The sequence below is a fragment of the Uloborus diversus genome, chromosome 9 (genome assembly GCF_026930045.1).
Source record: "Uloborus diversus isolate 005 chromosome 9, Udiv.v.3.1, whole genome shotgun sequence".
In the NCBI taxonomy this organism is placed as follows: domain Eukaryota; kingdom Metazoa; phylum Arthropoda; class Arachnida; order Araneae; family Uloboridae; genus Uloborus; species Uloborus diversus.
In genome coordinates this window covers 147416271-147437322 of record NC_072739.1, presented here as the reverse complement: position 1 = coordinate 147437322, position 21052 = coordinate 147416271, and the positions used below count along the sequence as shown (strand labels likewise).

Here is a 21052-nt window from a genome sequence, read left to right as displayed (position 1 = left end):
TCTCTTCCCTTGCATTGCCTTAAACTTCTAATCTGCTCCCCCCCCCCCCCCCGTCTCATTACATTCATTGCGTAAACGTACTCAGTGTGAGTTTTTTACTGCAATGAAATTTGTTTATAGCTATATTTCCCTTGGTCCCAGCAAAATGTCAACATAATCCATCTACAGAAAACTCTATTACTGGCAGTCGGTTTATCCGCGGGTCTATTCACTATTTTGTTTTATGCTCATTAAATTGTGTTATTGTTCGTTTTTAGCTTTTACATATGCTCATTTTTTACATTCAATGTTAGTAGATAGAATGTAGCAAAGGTTTTAGATATAATTTAAATGCATTTGTGAATGTTATTCATATTTTTTTAGCTAGTACACAATGGCATCTTTTTTTCGGATTATCCGCTGTTACCGTGCCACCCTATTCCGCGGATAATCGGGAGTTTACTGCATAACAATATTTTTTAGGTTCCAACAGTATCGTTGTAAACCGGTTATACTGTACACTGAACGAAATATCTTTTAGCCACCTCTTACAAAACCCTGGCTTGAAGAGTTCGCAATATATAAACTTTTCAATAGAACGGATAGTGCAACCAAATTTAATAATTTACACAACCCAAGTTCTTGAGGTTAAGATTTCCTTTGTCAAGCAGCATTGAAGATCAGAAATGCAATTTTTATAAAATCTCTGGGCAAGTCCTCCCTGCTCAAAAACACTCGCAATCATAATTCATAGCTGTGTGGGACCACTCTAGCAGGGGACTTGACGTATTTGTGAAGCAATTTTCTCAAGAATTGCTACAAAACCATCTTCTTGGAAAAAAATTTTTTCATTACAGGCGACACGGACTGCTGTACCTCCTGAAAAACGTTAAGCAAACATTACTATGACGAGTCAGTCTTAGACGGCTATTAATGGCTTCTAAGATACAGCACGTGCAATTACACATAACCCTTTTCATTTAGACGCGTTGTATAGCCAAACATACAATCGCAAATCCAAAAAATATGAACAAGATGAAAAATACCTTTACAAAATTAGCATGCTAGTCAGTTGTCATCCCCCAGGAGCATGTATGGTGTGATAGTGTATAAAAAAACCTGATATGCAAACAAAGACAAATACAAAAAATATTTATTGAGAACACTCAGTCTGGTTTTACAATTATTACTTGGAACACAATACTACAAAATCATGCGACAAAGAAATCTTGTCTAAATGCACCACAATTTTTTTTCCAATTGTTTGGTTTATTGTCACTTCACAAGACAAGCATAAAAAATATGAACGTTTATAAGAATACAAGGGGTAAAATTTAGGATAAAGACAATACCTACATTAAGTAGTATTGGTATTAACTAAAACAGTGCAATCAGGAACATGTTATAAAAAGTAAATGCTAATTTAGATACAATTATGAGGCTTAACAACTATTTCACTTCTGGATGAACAATTTTTGATTTTTCAATACATTAACATGATTTTATTTCCACTAAATATTTTATTTATAATCATGACTGTCACTGAATGCAAACAAGTTCCAAAAAGACATCTCATACAATTTAGCTCATGCTAAAAACTAAGTAATCTAAGTTAAAAGGAAATAAGGATGATATGTTAAAAATGTAAAATAAAAATGAAATAATCACAATGCAAAATGAAAATTAACATTAAATGATTAATTTAAAAACATTAAGGCTACAGTTTTGGCTAAAAATCTATGTTTTAAGATTTTCATAAAAATTAGGCAAAATGAAATTTCTCCATATCCAATAGCTTGTGAGATTCTAATCACTGATGTTCATCTCTTCTGATGGGTAGGAAGGTACAATATATCACAAGGTTGTGCTTCAGCCATGAAGAGCAACTACCAGTTTGTCTTATTAGCAAACTCACAAACCTAAAAGATAAAATTACAATGAATGTAGAAAAAATATTTTACCTATCATCAGTTTACCACAGGAATTCTCGACCTAGGGGGCAAGCAGGAGAATGTCAAATGAGGTGAGAAGGTATTCCAAAAAAATAAGTAAAAAGTAAAATTATTTACTCAATCTAGAGATCATGCAAACATTTGGAGCTTATATCCTTCAGGAAGAAAATAATTCAAGCACTATGCATGAGTTAAAAATCTTTCAAAGCATTACCATAAATTTGTACTGAGCACTGCTACATTTCAAGCTTTGAAAAATCATATGTACCATTGCAGGGGGGAGGATCAAAAATTGCCAAAATCATCAAGAACTCTGAAATGGATTAAGAGGTTATGTACACTGCGAGTACACCTTGAAATTGATGTTGGCGAATAATTTCAACTATAATTTCACCAAAAAGGTTTTACAAAATTATATAAACCAATTTAAATGCAAATGCAAGATTATAATTGTAATATACATGGCATAGTATGTTATAACAGGGTTTAAAAATATAATATTTTCGAAAATATCTGATATTTTCAATCAGCACAAAAGTCTTCAAACTATTAAATGCATCCTCAAATCACCCTACTTTCTTACATTATTATTACTATATTTAGACCTAAAATTATAGTTTCTCTCATTATTTATGTCTAATATTTCATTTTACATTTTTGTCAGTTTTAATGAAGTTAATATAGCATCAGCTGCTTCACTCATTTTTCTTCTGTTACCTACTTTTACAATTATATGATTCAGAAATTTAAAAAAAATGCATGTTTTTGGAACACAATCATAAGACATTTTTGTTTTCCGACCAATGTTTAAGGGGACACAGTACCCTTTGAACATTTTTTTTTTTTTGAAATTATGAATTTTTTTTTTTTTTTTTTTTTGAAACCATAACATACACACACTCATTCCGCAACCAACAATTTTTTTCAAAATCTTAAAATATTGCCCACTAAGGCTTTTTTTTTGCACTTATTTTAAAAAAGATTTTTGCTAAGCAATCAATCTTCTTCTCTAAAAATCTGTGCATTCATTTGTTTATACAGTCGACGCTCATTATAACGACCACACATTATAAAGACCATTCCATTATAACGACCAGTGGTAAAAGCCCGAACTTTGTCCCTATGAACTTAATGTTAATTTGCTTTCGGTATAACGACCGTTCTGTATCTTCTAATCCAATACAACGACCGAATTCAGAGGGCACTATTTCCGATGTTTTTCCAATAAAGCAAATTTGTAGCTTGAAATGATCTTGATAAATGTTTACAGACAGCTGCATGTAGTCTTCAGTGTTCAATCCAACTTTGAGAGGGGGTGGGAGTACTACTCAAAACAGCACAGAAAAAATAAAGGGGGTATAAAGTGAAATTTCCGGATTCCGAAGTAAAAAGGGGTTGACACATTTTATGTTAGTTTGGTGTTTGATCACGTGGTTTTTAAGATCTTTGCAGTTTTGCATCTCTCTGAAGCAGCATTAAATGAAGTCTCAGAAAAGACCCTCAAAAATTGCTTTCATCATGTTGATTTTGAAAAGCAAAAGGAATTGGAATCTACAGCTGAAATGCAAAAGCAACTTGCTGAAGTCAGGCAATCCAAGATGAAAATTTCGATGAAGAAGATGAAATGCTGTAAAATGTTTTTAAGAAAATGAAACTGGATGAAGAGTTAAACTAAAACAATTATGCTAACATCAATTCTGATTTAGCATGTGTTGAGCATCTGTCAGAAGATGAACTATTTCTCGATACTGTGCACAAAAATTAATTGATGTATCATGATCAGATGAAGAAGGAATTGAAACCAAAGTTTCTAGTATGAAAAGTTTTGAATGTTCAAGGGAATTTTAAATGTTCTTTCAAAGCACACTACTTATCATCTATAACTGAAATGGAAAATTGTGTTTTGCAAAAATCATGTGCGTTAAAAAGGCAAACAAGTGTTTCTGATTTTATCTTCAGAAAATAAATGATTTTTAAGTAAACGATTTTTAAATATGTAATCAGTTTTTTCCCATATTTTCTACTTTAAAATCGGTCATAATATTTTTCACCCATTATTTTTTAAAAAATGTCTATGATAAAAAATACTTTAGGAATTTAACTGGAATCTTTGAAAAAATGCAAACTTTATTAGAGCAACATAACATGCGTGATGCATGTATATATGTTTTTTAACTTCTACCTCTTATAACGACCACCCATTATAAAGACCTTTTTCTCTGGGACGGAGATGGTCGTTATATCGAGCGTCGACTGTATATGTATTGGAACATTTTCTGTGCAGGGTTCATACTCTATTTGGATGAAAAAATTCCATGACTTTTTCATGACTTCATAAAAAAATTTCATGACCTTGTTACATGAAGAGAACAGCACTATTTAACATCAAACTTGCCATTTTTTTGGAAATGAGCATCAGCAAAACTGCTATGTGAATGCCACTACCTCTTAGAAGCTTGTGATGGGAAAAGCATAAGTGTACACCTAAAAAACTAAACTATTCTTATTTCTCTTCATCATATAAATTTAAGTAAGGTTAAAATACAGTGAATGGAATATAATGATGCTTAAATGTCTTTTTTTTATTAACAGGCAGAATAAAAATGAATAGGGCAAAGGTTGAATGAGTCATAAGTTTCAATCAATTTGCTTGAAAGGTTGTTTTTTAGTATCAACAATGCATCTAATCATCCACATAACTTGAGTTTTTTTATTCTTTAAAGTAAAGCTGCATTCTTTAGTAAATTCATGTTTCTAAGCCAGATATTTATTTAAATAAAAAATTCAGAAGTGAATAAATATTCTCCTTCAAATGTACTTGTTTATTTGCATATTTCCAAATGCATATAAATTAATAGGTTCAGGAATTCCAGAACATAGTGTTTGATTCCTGATATTGAACGCAGCAGTGGGTCACCTGGATTATTTTTGCAGGTCGTATGTAAGGTACAGTAACTCCTCCCTATATCGCGCCTCGTTATATTGCGCATTTGGATATATCGCGCTTTTCGTCTGTCTCCGGAAAAAATAAATAAAATAAAACTTAGCTTAAAGTGAGATCACTTAAGTTGTAAAATCATTGTATTTCCTAGGGATGTTCGTTTCTTTTCTTTTCAGCCAATAATGAAACAAGAGCGCATTCCACTTTGAGCTCCCTACATTTCAAGAACTATTATTTTGAATTCTTATTTCACCAGAAAAAAAAAACAATTAAATTTTTTTAGATATTTTTATTTTGTTTTCTATGTATTTGGTAAGGTAATTATCTTTTACGGCTTTTGCTCTGAAATTTAGCTTAATATAGGAATAGTCTAGATTTATTTTAGGTGCACACATCAGTTACCTGAAGGTTAAGGAAATCGCTGTTTTTAATGATCTCCATTATATGGCGCTTTCGGATATCACGCTTTTTTGTCTCCCGACAAGAGCGATATAATGAGGGGCTACTGTACTACAATTTCAGAGTATTAGAATTCCCCTATTTCTGTATTCTATCGCTTGACTAAAGATCTTTATTTGCTAAAACCTTCAACAAATTAAGATAAACTCTGACAAATTTAATAGTAAAGTTTTCACGAGTGATGTAAATGAATTCGGATGCAATTGAATTGCGTTTTTTGAGTGGGCGTGGCTAAATCAAGAACGTTCAAGTAAGCTATTACAGAATATAAAATATTATAAGTGTTGAAAATAATGGTAAATTCAAGATGAGTGATGTCCAAGCAGTAACACCACATTGCAAAAAAAGACGAGCAGCTGCTACAGAAGTGGATGTGATGAGATTTCAAAAATTTTTTTTTTGCATAAGGACGCATACCGAGCATGACCTAAAACTACTCGTAACTTTTTAAATATTTGAACTAAAGAAATGAAACTTTTTTCCTGTGTTGGGAATAATTTGTAGTTTTGAAATATGCAATAAAATATTTTTTGATTATTTTTGAGGTACTGTGACCCCTTAATACTTAATCAGGCACTTTTAATATGATTTAAAGTTGTTAAATTACTAATAATACAACAAATAAATATAATATTAAAAAAAAAACATTATTTTGCTGTATTAATGCATCAAAAATATAGCGCATAACTTTTGGGTTATTTTTAATAACAAATGAACAATATTACTATGATTAATATAATATTTATATTGAAAATACCATAGTTGAAAAAATAAATATCAAAATACAGTCAGACCTTGATATAGGATCATCCGCTTCTAAGGTCACTTTTCTTAAAGTCCCGGCTCACTGAATAGGAATTCTATGTCGTGTATTATCGTATATATGGTCAGGGCATAATACATTAATCACTTATAAGGTCACTTTTGTCAGATTTCTTTGAATGATTTCAGTAACTAACAGATTCACTTCCAAGAATTCACCACGATATACTATCCGTAAAAAGTCATTTTTCCTATTAACATAGCATGTAGTGCACAAAATGCAGTAGCAAGTGAGCATTACAACAGTGATACTAAAATATGAAGCAGCAATGCAGGCACTCAGTGTGTACATATTACACCTTTTACCAGTCATGAGAAGCTGAAGAAATTCAGAAAATAATTAAAAACCATTGTGCTTAAATTAAAACACATTAGTCCTGCATTAATGACAATTTTAAGTAAGGTAAGTTGCACATCAGTTGTTTGCTTGGGGATATTTGAATGCAGCTTTATTCTAAATGAAAATTTCAAAAAATCACTTCAAAATTTCTTTTTGTTTCCAAAAATTTAAATTGGTTCAAATCAATTAACTATAATAACCTAATTAACTGATAGTTTTGAACATATTGAATTTATAAAAGAATTAATGAAAACATGTTTATTAATCAATGAATATAAATGAATCTGTTATAATGACAACCCACTTATAAGGTCAGTTTCATGAAGTCCCGAGGGGTGACCTTATATCGAGGTCCGACTGTTACCGAACCCTGGTTAAATACGGAAGAATTGGGGAAGAATGATTTTGCAGAATTATTGAACCTAAGGTTTCCATTTCAATAATTTAAAACACTAGCATAAAAATATTTACAACTTAATTAATAAAACATTTACAAACTAAATTAAACTCTAAACACAAAGAACTTTCATTTCTCACAACCACACATGTGATTATAACGCTAAAATAAAGTATAATAATTAATAAGAAAAAAACTGAATAATATTAGTTGTAGTTTCAAAACTTCAATTTACAATTACAATAATAAAAAAGAAAGAACCAGAAAAAGGAGAATACATAAATCTGCAAAAATTTCGACAGGAAAAATAAGTATTAATGTTCAAATGCTTGAAAATGCTCCTTTAATTTTAGCAAGAGTGAAAATACTTGAAATTTATTTTTGAATAGAAAAAAAAAATCAATATGCCCCCAAAGCAGAACACTTGGACGATGGATGTTCTGCAACGAAAAACCATTTGACCAAAATTGTTCTGCAAGTACTTAAAGCATTGTACGAGGTACGGCTAGAAAAAAACCGAACTAGCGCAGGCGAAACAATAAAACGAATGCAATAAGGCTGAAAGTCGCCTGGCCTGTCACGTGACTCTTGCTCCGCCTACTGCTCGAGTTTCATCTGCCTCCTGCACTCAGTCTGCCTGTGGCGTCTGTTCTAAGTAGTTGACGTTTTGTCTGTGCGTCGGAAAAATGTTGAGTGTACAGAAAGAACAGCGTGTTAACATCAAATTTCTTTTCAAACTTGGAAAATCTGCAACTGAAACGTTTGTAATGTTGCAACAAGTTTACGGCGATGATTGTTTATCACGAACACAAGTGTTTGAGTGGTTTAAACGATTTCAAGATGGCCGCAAAGACACAAGTGATGACGCTCGCACTGGCAGACCATTGTCAGCAAAAACTGATGCAAACATTGAAAAAATCTGTAAACTTGTTCGAGAAGATCGCCGTTTAACAATCAGAGAAATGTCTGAGTTGACAGGAATTGACAAGGAAAGTGTTAAGCAGATTCTTCATGAAAGTTTCAACATGAACAAAGTGTGTGCAAAAATGGTTCCAAAGTGTCTAACATTTGAACAGAAGGAACGCCGAAGAATGATTTGTTCTGACATTCTAGAAAACATTGAAGAGATCCCACATTTTTACAAAATGTTATTACTTGTGATGAATCGTGGTTTTTTACTTACGATCCCAAAACCAAACGCCAGTCGATGCATTGGAAATCTCCTGATTCTCCACGACAAAAAAAAAAACACTAATGTCAAAATCAAAATTCAAGGCAATGCTGATTGTTTTTTTTTGATGTCAAAGGGATTGTACACATTGATTGGGTACCAGAGGGACGAACAGTGAATCAGCATTACTACATTAGTGTCCCGACTACCCTACGTTAGCAAGTACGGAGAAAACGGAACGATTTTTGGAAAAAAAAAAGACATGGATCCTGCACCAAGACAATGCCCCAGCTCACAATGCGTTGTCAGTGAAGACGTTTTTAGCCAATCACAACATTCCCATCTCAGACCATCCACCCTACTCACCTGATTTGGCCCCCTGTGATTTTTTTCTTTTCCCTAAAGTCAAGTCAGCTTTGATATAGCGTTGAACTAGATTTGAGAGTGTTGAAGCAGTAAAAGAAAAAGCGACGGAAGTAATGTATGGACTTACCGAAAATGATCTGCAGCATTGCTATGAACAGTGGAAAATTCGTATGGAGCGGTGTATAGACCGAGGAGGAGAGTACATTGAAGGAGATAACATCAAATTGTAAATAATGGAAAATAAAAATTTTTTATAGCATCAGTTCGGTTTTTTTCTAGCCACACCTCGTATACACAAGCACCCAACATGACCTTTTTCACAAATCTGGAGTCTTAAATCAAAATCTTTTTATATGGGGGGGGGGTTCAGTTTTTAAAACTTCACTGTTGCTATGCATTTCCGTTGAACCTAAACAGATTGAGATTCTAAAAAAAATATTTTGTATGCTTCCTAAAATGCATAGGAAGAGTAAAAATACAATATTTTATAAAATAAGTTTTTTATTGGTTAGATTTACATGGCATGAAGGAGCAATTAAAATAACATTAAATGATAAATAAAATGAGTCAAGCTTGGGTAGCATATAATAAAAAATTTCAAAACTTCCTAAATATTTGAAATATTTTCAGGAGGATGACAAACAAAGGATTGACAAACAAGACATGCAATTTTCGGGATATTTCCAAACTTTCGGGATATTTTTTCTACAACATACTTGCCAACCCTCGAAGGAAAAAAACCCAGAAGATTCCACTTGACGTACATAGCGACTCACTAGCGACATATTTCACATCACTATTATATGCTTTTAAATGACGTTAATATTAAGTGTAATATTATTAGGAATTTTTAAGGAGTGCATTGGCTAAAAATTTGGTACATTTCCCAATCCCTCCTAAAAAGTTGTTACAGAAATTTAATTACAAAAATCCGGGAAAAATATTTAAAAATTACTGAAATAAAATGAAAAATAAGTAGGTATAGGGTAGCACATGTTGAAATAACTTCCAACTTTCAAAATAATTGAAATATTTTCAAGATGCAAAAGATTGAAATCTGCTGCAATTTTCGGCAAAATACGTGGCTCGTTGAAAATGCAATGTAGAAAGCTTCCAAAAATAAATTTTTACAAAATGAATAAACTCTTCAACAAGCCAATTCCTCCAGTGCACACTAAATTCGGCGATAACTAAAAAATAAATTTCGAAAAAAAGAATAAAAATGTGAAATCTTCAGCTTTTTCAAAAAATAAATTTCGCAGCATACAAATAAATACAGCGAAAATGGAATACTTAGCTGGTACTCATTTCTGGCGTTCCTACATATGCTTAGGAACAAAATGGCACAGGATCACCCATAATGTAAGTTTGTTGCAAGAAACAAACTTTTTGATGATTGATCGAAAAAGCTAAAAATGGTAAATGAGGAGATAGACGTAAAAAACGGGAGTCTCCTGTTAGAAACAGTAGAGTTGGCAGGTATGCTACAAATATCTTCCAACTGAAGATAGAATTTTGCACTAATTCTGAAGATTTCTTTAAGCTGAAAGTAAAACTTAAGTTCCCGCACATGACTTTTCGAATTAAACATTTTTGGAGAGCTTCCTGGCAAATTATCGTGATATCCGAGTGTTTCAGATTTTCTGATTTAAAGAAATCTGCAGCTTCTGCAGAAATTTCAGAAATCTGTAGAACTTCTCCAGAAATTTGTCCGAGTCTACCTCTCACATTTAAACAAAAATATTCTGCAGCCAGCATGTGTTCTGCGACTAATGTCGCAAATTTAGCACTATTCTGCTTTGGGATAATTGGAATCAAAAGTGAAGAGCCTTAGTTTTTCATTGAAATGCTAAAATTAAGTAGAAGAAATCAACAATGGGATTTGAAACAATAAAGAAAGAGATGATTGAAAAGAGACGTGATTCATTTTAAAGATTTTAAAAAATCAAAAATAAAGCACCTTGTTAAAATTAAGCACTTTCTAACAGCACTAAAATAAAGCACGAAAAGGATTTCCAAGGACCAGTAGAGAGAAATAAAGGAGAAACAAAATTTTTAAATTATGTTCTACAATTAAATCTTAGTTAAGAGTGCAATTACCATTCCAAATATAAATCAATTAATCATCTGCATCACTGGCATCAGATCCTCCATCATCAGATAAGTTCTTTGTTTCTTTAGGAGCCTAGAATAAAATAAAAAAGCAGAAATTACACTAACTGAATAATTACAACCACTGCATTTAGAAAATAGCTCACTTTCATTTAGAAATAATAACACTTCAGAGAAAAGAGCATAAAAATATTTACAGTATTTCAAGGCGCCTCTGTAGTCCACAGTAAAATTTTGGCCATTGTACTAGAAGCTATTTTAGCATTTTGGGGGGTTCCTAGGCCACGGGCCAAGTTAGTAATCAGGCCATGCGGATTATTAATTATCACCTTAACATTTTATGGGCAAACCAAACTCATTACATTTGTTTATTGCACTTCAGCTCTAATAATAGTTATATTTCTTTTATGAAAAAAGACTAATGACCAAACTGAAGCTATTATTTCATGCCATCCGATTAAAAAAATAAATAAACATAGTTTAAAAACAAAGTCTAGCCAATTTGAGGTTGTACTGCACAACATTTTTAGTCGGGTTGTCCACTTAGTTAGTCTTTAGTCCACTTAAGTCCAAGAATAAAATTTCTTGACACTTTCAGTTTTACAGTCGGTTTAAAATAAATATTCCAGGTTCATGAATATTGACTTGAGTTGTAACCCTATAATAAACCCTACTCAAAATTTATTTATTTTTTGTCCAAAAGTTGGTCTCCTCCCTCTTAAGTTTGTCTTACTCTTTCTTAGCACCCTTGAAAACTTTCTTACTCTTTTTGCTATAGCAGGATATGTGCTAGGACAATTCCAGCATAACCGAGTACATAGTTAGAAATCTCAATTGATTCAAGCCCCCCTCCCTATTGGCTCATGAATAACAGTATTTAGCTGGTGCTTAATTCTACACTACTTTTCTGGAAAAATGGTTGCACCACTACTCTTAAACTGCAACAAATCATGTGAGAAAATTATGAGCTTTTAGGAGAAAAAGGATCTAAAAAAAGTTTATTGTTAGAAAAATAAGCATATGCTAAATATTTTCTACAATAATGATTAAAAACTCTTAATACATAAGAATATAATTATTACACTACCCATCTAAAATGTACTTTTTTTATTAATTTTTTTTTATTTCAAATCTTAAGCTTAAAAATCCAATGAACTGAAATTAGATGCTCATTTTTTTGCAGTTTAGTTATTTTTATAAAAAATATGTAATTGTGAAATAACTTAACAGTTTGAAGGATGCAAAAGACTGAAATTTTAAACTTAGTAAGCAATGTTCAGCAAAGCCACTTTTAACGGTGGCATGTTTCCAAAAACAAAATTAAATTTTGAGACTTCACTGTCATCTTATCATTCAGTAGGATCAGGTGGGGTGAAATGGGTCATGAGGTGTATTTTTATTAACCCCTTCAGTCGGAATTCAGGGTTGCCAACCTTGGCGAAACAATTTGAGGAGCATCTGTGGTGATTTTGAGGAGCAATGCAGTTCGGTATTTTGTACAAAAATCAATAAAAATAACTAAAACCACTTATCTAAAATTGTTTTAGAGCTTTAATAATCATTTTAAGCACTGGATATAAAAGAACATTTTTAAATTGATAAAACAGCTTTAAAATCTTTCAATCTTTGAATATAAACATCTTTAATTTCCTATATTTTACGTTTGTTATGATAAAATAGCAAAATTTACGCTTGAAAACGTTTGGCCGGGAAATGCAGTGCAAAAGAACTTCTTTGCAGAGTCGCGGAGTTTCGCTATTTTCGAGGAGCAACTCTGCAAAATGCGGAGCAGTTGGCAACCCTGGGAATTATGAAATATTTGACAAAAATTTTGATATTTGGTACACAGTGTTCTATGGTAAAGGGTATATTAGATAAAATTTTGAGTTTGTAGGAGAAAACTAAAAGAGCTATGGCACGTCCAATATTCCAAACTTATATTTTTTAAATCAATATTTCATATACAAAAACGATAAAATACCAAACAAACTTCATTATAAAATGTCCTACAAACAATTATAAAACATAATATAAGTGTTTGAAATGATTAATTAAAAATTATATAATTTTAATCAATCCCAAAACGAAAAATTATTTCACAGATTATAATAAGCAGAATGTAAAGAGTCAACTACAAAAAAAAAAAAAAAAATCAGCTAATGAAATCAATTATCAAATGATTAGCAGCTGTTTAAAATGGTTGTTCAGTATACCGGACACCAGGTCTGAAGGGGTTAACAAAAATTTTTGGTCTGGCTGAATTTTTCTCAAACTTTACGCAAGTTATAAGTGGCTTTTTGGCTACAATTCTGATTTTTAAAAAGTTTGTGTAAATTGCTGGGAGCACTACACTGGCATTTTGTTTCTCAAGTCACATGTGAATTTTTAGGAAGCCTGACAAACTTCTTGAAATCTTGCTAAACATTTTTTTCCTCTTGAAATTCCCAAGTGTTATCAGTTAGAACAGACTTTCATCTACAATTTGCAAAATACAAGTAGGAAAAATATCATTTCTTTCTTCTTCTGTTGCTATTTTCATGTGGTGGGTTGAAATGGGGCATAATTTGGCTTAGGGACTTTTAATTCATAATGAGAGTAAATTAATTTTTAAAATCATTAAGTCGGTTTTAAACGGAAATTTAAAAGAATTTTGAATGTAACAAAAATAAAGTACATGTTATTAATGTGTAGAATTCAAAAGATAGGACAGCATAATAGACAAAAATGAGCGAGTTGGCAACCCTGAATACATACAAGGGCTGAAAATAACAGTCTACAAAAAGTTATAAAGGTTTAAGGGATAGGACAGCATAATAGACAAAAATGAGCAAGTGTTATGGAAGTGGATGCAATCTGATTTCTAAATGCATAAACGCTGACCCTTTCTACATCATTCTCGAGCCTCCCCCCCCCCCCCCCACGAAATGAAGTTCCTTTCTTCTTCCTACCTAAGAAAGAACACATGAGTCAGCAAAAATCCTGACAGGGGGGGGGGACGCCAGTGATCACTTGAAAATGCTGGGCGGCCGGGAAATGAAAAAATTCTAAAAAGTGGAAAATTGCGAATCCGTGGAAGATTTTCATCCCATCTTTTTTGGATCTTTACCGTTATTACAAACAGGGCTGCCACAGAATTTCAAGAATAAAATTATTCGATAATTTCTAGGATAATGACTTACATTGTTGAATACCAATACAACATATTTTCAATGTTAACTTCCTTTAAACAGAATTTGAAATAGAGCGCGGGAATCGGTAAATCCCGCGCAATCCAAAGGCCCCCCCCCCCCCCCCCCCCCCCCCGTTAATCCTTCAACTCGATAACGAACCCCATACCGGGAAAGCGGAGAAGATAAAAAAAATTTCAAAATCCATTTTCATTTTGGAAAGATGGAAAAAATTTAATAAAGCGTCCATCATTTCAAAGCAATTCAAGTTACATCGATGAATTCCGATCCGCCGACATCAACAGATTCTGATCTGCCGGTCGAAATGCAATCGGAAAGCTGCTGGAAATGACAATCCGTTTTCGAAAGGTATAGGCAATTTTTTACTTTTAACTTTTTGATCGTCAGAAAAAAAGTCTTTGTGCAGTAGAAATATTACTCTAAAAAATGGGGACCGAAACTCATTCGGATAATTAGATCCAGAACATGGTCTTTACAATCAACAAAGTAGTCTTCAATATTTCACTAGATTTGAAATTTTCTAATTGTCGAAAGTGCACAGGATGAGATTCTGAAATGTACAAAAATTTCAACTTGGTTTTTTTCAACTAAAAGTTTGTAACGTTGCATTCAAAAAGTTCTCAGCAGCCATTTTGTTGGAGTTAAAAAAGCTGAATGAAGAAAACAAGGAATGCATTTTCCGTTTTCGCTTGAAAACTGACAGACGGAAAATCGAACCCCTTTCCTCAAAGTGGACAACATTATCCAGAAAAATGCACAAAGATTCTAAATTCTGGAGAAAACACTGCACCCCCTTCATGTCAACACTCCCCTATTATCTTGCCCCAATCCCCTATTCACAAATTTCCAAGAAAAGGGATGAAAAGCGTTAAGCAATTGTCCCTGGAACTGGTTTTACTACAAAAATTGCCGAAGCAAAACAATTGAAACTTGCTTCTGTGTAAAAAATTTTGACATATCAAGGGTTTTGAAAAATAAATTTCGAGATATCTATGGAAAATACATAGGGGTTTTTATAGAAAATGCTGGGGAAAATTTTTTTTTCGATAAGGAGGTTTGAGATATCAAGTTTTGACTGCAATAAAATAAAATTGCAAAATTACTGAATAATTATTTGAAAATGTGTGTGGGGTTGATATTACACTAAAAAAATTATAATTTAAAAATGACTAAATAGAAACATGAAATAAAAATGAATTACAAGAAAATTCTAAACAAATGTTTAGAACTTATAAAAGAAAAAGGGAAAAAAAAATAAATCATGTGAGTTTTTTTTCTCAGTATAAAGGAATACCTTCTATTGTTGACTTTTGAAACATCACTATGTATCACTGTTATTCTGTTTTAATATTTTTAAACAATGTAGGAAAGTATATTAACTCCTATTGTACTGCACTTAAATTCTTTTGAGCTCAACAAAGGACAATTTAAAAACTGTTAACCCTACATTTCCCCTTTGAAATCACTTTAAGTGCTGAGCATCTTTCTATTTTCAAATTTCTGCCTATGTCATTAATTTCAGTGTTGTTTAGTTTTGGACGGTTTCGGACGGTAAAAACCACTTGTCCTGTCCTAAACCAGTTTTGGACAGTCCAAAATCCAATCCTGTTCAAGGCAGATTTTACAATTAAACAGTGCATGCATGTAATATACTGCAATCATTTATAACTCAAATTTAAATTTTGAGAGTAATGAATTTTGTTACGCTTCAATGGAGTAAATATTTTAATGCCCCTAAGTAAATGAAACTTATTTATTAAAAACTAGCAAATGTACCCGGCGTTGCCTGGGTCAGTAATAATTGTAAGAAACAATTGCTCCTTTTTTTCGTTTTCCGTTTTAACTGAAGGAACTCAAAACACGCCTTTTTGACGTGATTAAAAATCGAGCTTCTTCCTTACCCATAAAAGTAAAATAGCAATAAGTGTAAAGAACCAACGAATATTCATTTAGAAGCGAAAGCACGAATTTAAGCATATTAAAATGTTGAAGAATTTCCAAAATATGAACTAACAAAAACAAAGATCACTAAAAAAACCGTGTGCGTGCTTCATTTAATTAAATAGTACACATACGCACACAAAAGAAAAAAAAAGCTCTATACTATAAGCTTTAACTCTGAACTAAAGCTCTCCTACCCTCAGTGTGCGAAAAGTAGTTTCCAAATGTTTAAATGACTTTAAACTCATGTTTGCTCCGGAGAAGCCTTGATTCAAAATTTTCATTATGATTACTTTTAATATTGCTGTTGTTAGGCAACGAATTTTTGTAACAATGGGTTTTATTTTTAATCACATAGAGAAAAGAAATTACATACAGAGGCCCTGCTATACTAAGAAATTGAAGCCGGAAGTTGCACCGCTGTATTCCAAGATCCTTAGCTTCTTGCTATGTATTTTAAGATTCATCTTGATTCAAAACATTCCATTACTGAATCTCAATCGATTCTTAATTTAAACTTAGATATTGTTGCAAGTTTATGGAGCACGTTTTTGAAATTGCATTAATACATGAATTAAAATGCAAACCAATCCGCCAGCTACTTTATACGGTCTCTTTGTGAGATTGGTGAAAACTATACTCGCGAAGCGATCACGTTATCATAACCCCGCTAATCATTGCACCGCTGTACCCCAATATTTCGGCTTCAATTTCATCTCCTTTTTACCATAGACGGGGCCTCTCCATGTATATTTCTTTACTCTACATATGGTGATGTAACTATCTATGGTGAAAAAATGGTTAAAATGCCTCCAATAGTTTTGACGTTTACCCCGGACATCCGGACAGAGATTAGACCTTTATGTATAAAGATAAGGATGCAACTCCTAAGAAAGCAATAAATATCATGCTTGCTCCAGAGAGGCCTTGATTCAAAATTTACATTATGATTAGTTTTAATATTGCTGTTGTTAGGCAACGAATTTTCCTAACAATGGATTTTATAGTTAATCACCTAATGGAGAAATTACATGAGATGTGCTGTTTTCCACCATAACTTTTTAAAACTAATTTTTGAAGGAACAAATTATAGCCTAAGTTGTTCCCCGATTATGTAGCTATCTATGGTGAAAAAATGGTTAAAATGCCTCCAGTAGTTTTGACGTTTACCCCGGACATCCGGACAGAGATTAGACCTTTATGTATAAAGATGGGACAAAAAGGTAAGTATAGAAAATTTCTATATTATTAAATGGATTTTTGCTACAAACAAATTTATAAGCTAAAACATAAAAATACTTTTGCTTAAAAAATGTGTGGGCAGGATTAAACACAGTTGCTAAGCACAAACATTAATTGATAGTTACACATCAATTACACATAGATGAAAACTACAGACTACTCTGATCTACATACTACAGCCATCACTACATATACAAGAGACATCTCTGCACTTGATGAAGCGCAAAGGTTTCTGGGAGGAGATATGACGCAATATTGACATGCGCATTTAGAATAGAAATAAGGATTGAATCCTAACAAGATGTAAGTAAATAATTTTAGCTAATGAACTTGAAGTCATCCGACAAAAGACTGATTTTTTTTTTTTTACATTCATTAGTCACTGAAGATGTTCCTTGTTACACAGAAACACGTGTCTGCAGTATTCCTGCACATTTGTGCTTTTAACATTGCTTTATATACTTTTAAAAAGGCTCTCTGTACTCGGCTTAGGTGCTAGTCGTTATGTCGCTAGATAATGTAAGCAGAGAAGCCAAAAAAAAAACTTTCAGCCCCCTACTGACACCATTTTGTTTGACCTTTTGGTAAAAAAAGGGGGAGATGAACGGGAAAACCCTTTTAGAGACACAGGGAATTTTAAGAATATTTTATTATGTTATGACCTTGTTATCTCAAAAACTCTTTTTTTAAAACGTCCTTTCGACTTCGTGATATTGAGGGTATAACTGTTAAAGTAAAATTGCAAACTTACACTTTTCTTAGGCTTTCCACGGCCTTTTTTAGGAGAAGCTACAGAATTGCTTGCAGCAACCTAAAGATAAATATGAATTAGGTCATGTTTGATAAATTTCAAATTATGTATTGTAAGACGCTTTAGCAGAAGAAGATGAGGAAGGAACATTTTTTTACAACATTACAAAACAAGTTCAGAGAAACAAAATAATGTTTTGCACATCAAATTTACTATTTGTACTAAATTTCACTCTTTTCAATAGATCAAATTTGCAGATTAAAAAAATTACATCAAAATAAGTAGGTACCTTTTTCCCTTTCTTTACGGAACCTTTAGGTCTGCCCCTTCCTCGTTTTGCCTTGGGTTCATCACCACTATCCTGGAGAAGAAAGTAAATAAACAAAACTTGCACATGATAAAAATTTTAAAAGCATGTTAAAAAGTACTTTCTACATACTTTGCTTTCACTTCTTGGCTCTGATGCCTTCTTAGGACGTCCCCTTCCTTTCTTGGGTCCATCACCACCAGCTTCAGAATCAGACATGATCAACACTTAAATCTGTTATTTAAAAAATGATTTTTAAAATCATATAAACTTCAATTGCTCTCCAATAACAAAAAAGCGTGCGATTCTTAAGAAAATCTAGATTATTTGGAGGGGAAAATTTTACACGCTAATTAATAAATTTGATTAACCTGCTGGGGATTGTTCAATCAAATATTTCAGTTCAAACAAAATTTTTCGAAATAAATAAACTCATCTGAAAACTAGTATGAACATTTAGGCTAAATAATTTCAAACTTTTACCGTTAGACTGATCAACACTTAACAAGGTTTAATTCTCACTCAAAAATAACCTACTGTTCTTAATTAAAGCAAGAGAAAAAATAAAAACATAATCAAGAATCGGGTAGGATGCTTTCAGTGAAAAATTTCCCAAGAGTGCTAAGATGGCCGAATCAAATTTTCCTTTCAGATACATATATATTTTTTAAACTTATTTATTAAAAACGCGTGTATGGGTTGCGGTACAGTAAAAGTTATATTTAAAAAAAGAATCATAGTTTAGACTTATTACTAAAATTTGCCGTCAAGTTACGACAACAAAGAAAATGGCCAAAACAAAATGGCTATACAATACAGGTCAGCAAGCATCTTTTTCATTTTTTTTCCTCTCATAAAGAAAATCTCATCCTATCACACAATTAGAAAAAAAAAATGCAGTGTTGTACAACTTAAAGACTGAAAAGTAAATTAATCATAGTAATAACAATTAAAGATCAGGAGTTCACCAATGCGTTAGAAACTACACAAACACTCTAATTATTATCTAATCAGTTTATTAATCAGTGATAGATCTCGCAAATACATTAATTATTTGAATTACAATAAAGTTATTAAGAAACGGACGAACTCTCCCCCCTTTCCTCCCTCAGAGAAAAATAGCTTAAAATAACAATTTACATTTCACTTTGCCTTTGGAAAATATTACAGCAGAATTCCTAAAACATTCTTCAACAAAAACTATTATTGAGACTTATTATAAAACTAAAATGAGAAATAAAACCTTATTTCAGAACTTTCCTTTCAACAGACCCTGAACGATTAACGTTCCGACCGGCTTTTTCAATTTTTGGAAAATTCTTACAATAAGCTACGAAAATTGATAAGATTTCTTAAAAGTGATGTTGAAAACTAAAAGTATTCCAACCTAAATTAAATAATTAAAGAGAACAATACAACTAGTTACACTTACAAAAATAGACAACCAACACTCACACACCAACAACAAAGCTCGCTTAGCCCAAAAATGCAAACCCAGCGTTATCCCGCGCTTTCAATTAAGGTGTTGCCACCTGGTGGATAAAGTATGCAAAGAGGTTTTTTTATTTTCGTTTTTTTTTCCCTGAAAATATTCAACTCCTCAAGTTTGAACGCTTACGTAAACCGTTGTAAAATTTTCTTCAAACTAAAGCTTCAATATTAACAAGAAAATTGGAAAATAGAAAATTACGGTAATTTTCGTTTGCAAAAATTAAATTAATTTATGCTTTGGGAAAACTAAAAAAATAAATAAATAAATTAAACTTTGAAATGAAAGCCACTCAAGATATGAAATGAAAATTTAAAAATAACTGTTGAATTACTGATGAAACACTTGTAATCAGTATCGGGGGAAGGGGAATCATCAAAAATTTAGCTAGCTAATCAGCTTCTAAATTAAGCAGAGTCACATTGAAATCAACGAAAGACGAGCATCAAATCCTCCCCCCCCCCCATTCATATACGCTCTATATCGATTAGCCGTTTGCCAATAACCCCCGTGACGCGGACGAGGGAAGGGGTCGCACAATGCAGAAAAATAACACTTACAGTGGCTCCCAAAAGTGTTGGTACACCTATGACTTTCAATGAAATAGGGCTCTATCCATTGGTTAGAATTCATATTTCGGAATAGGTATTTAATTATAAGATCTGTGATCAATTTTCAACAAAACGACATAATTTTTTTTTTTTTTAAATATTAAAACTTAATTTTTTAAAAATCAAAAACCAAAAAGTGCCGGAAATTTTATCTCACAAAATTATTCGTACAGTTTAAAAAATGTCTATATATTATTGAACAATCTAACTTTTTATTAAGTTATTATTTAGTAGAATATCATGCAGTATCAATAACACCTTTTAAACGTCTGGGAATAGATTTCATTCTTTTTTCTTTCTTTTTTTTTTTTGCGTAATTTCTGAGTAAGTGTTCAACCACACTTCGAGTCTTATTGTTACTAGCTCTATTTTCGTTTCAAAACCGTATTTTCGTAATCTAGCCTCCAGATATCTCTAAATATGTTACATTAAGTTCAAATCTGGAGATTGAACGGGTATTTTCTCAACTTTAGGACCATTTTTGAGGCTTGATAAAAAAAAAAAAAAAACAAAGTTGTTTCCTATAACCAAATTTTTGGCTAATAGTTTAAAATTTGCTTTAAAATATTTAAATGAACAGCATGATTCATTATTTCATCAAAAAATTCCAAACTACTAAGTCCTGGTGCTGACATGCACCCTCACACAAGAACGCCTTCACCGTCCTGATTAATTGGTTCAACGAAGTTCTTTAGATTAAAATCTTAATTTTTTTCTTCTATTTACATAATTATACAAAAATTTACCCAAAAATGTTGAATTCATTTTTATCTGTAAGTAAGACGTAATTTCAAAACGTTTTGAGCTTATTTATCATTGATTTTGGGGCGAAAAGCGTAAGCTTTCTGTTTTTCGCACGACCAAGAAAATTTCTGCGGGAAGAGGTCCCATTTCATCCAACTAATCAGAGAACTTGGCGAACAATTTTAGGAGAAAATGAAATGTAAAAATTTTCATTTAACTCTGCAGAAACTTTTACAGCAC

General features: G+C 32.1%; 1 protein-coding gene across 1 annotated transcript; it reads right to left on the bottom strand.

Moving 5' to 3' along the window:
* Positions 1 to 1118: 1118 nt before the first annotated feature.
* On the bottom strand, positions 1119 to 19513 carry LOC129229889 (high mobility group protein HMG-I/HMG-Y-like). Its single transcript, XM_054864271.1, has 6 exons — positions 19401 to 19513; positions 18101 to 18202; positions 17951 to 18022; positions 17662 to 17721; positions 10528 to 10612; positions 1119 to 1898 (listed from the first exon to the last, which is right to left on the bottom strand). Exons 2-5 carry the CDS (start codon positions 18185 to 18187, stop codon positions 10547 to 10549), a joined length of 285 nt encoding a protein of 94 aa, XP_054720246.1. The 5' UTR covers positions 18188 to 18202; positions 19401 to 19513; the 3' UTR covers positions 1119 to 1898; positions 10528 to 10546.
* Between the last annotated feature and the right edge of the window lie 1539 nt (positions 19514 to 21052).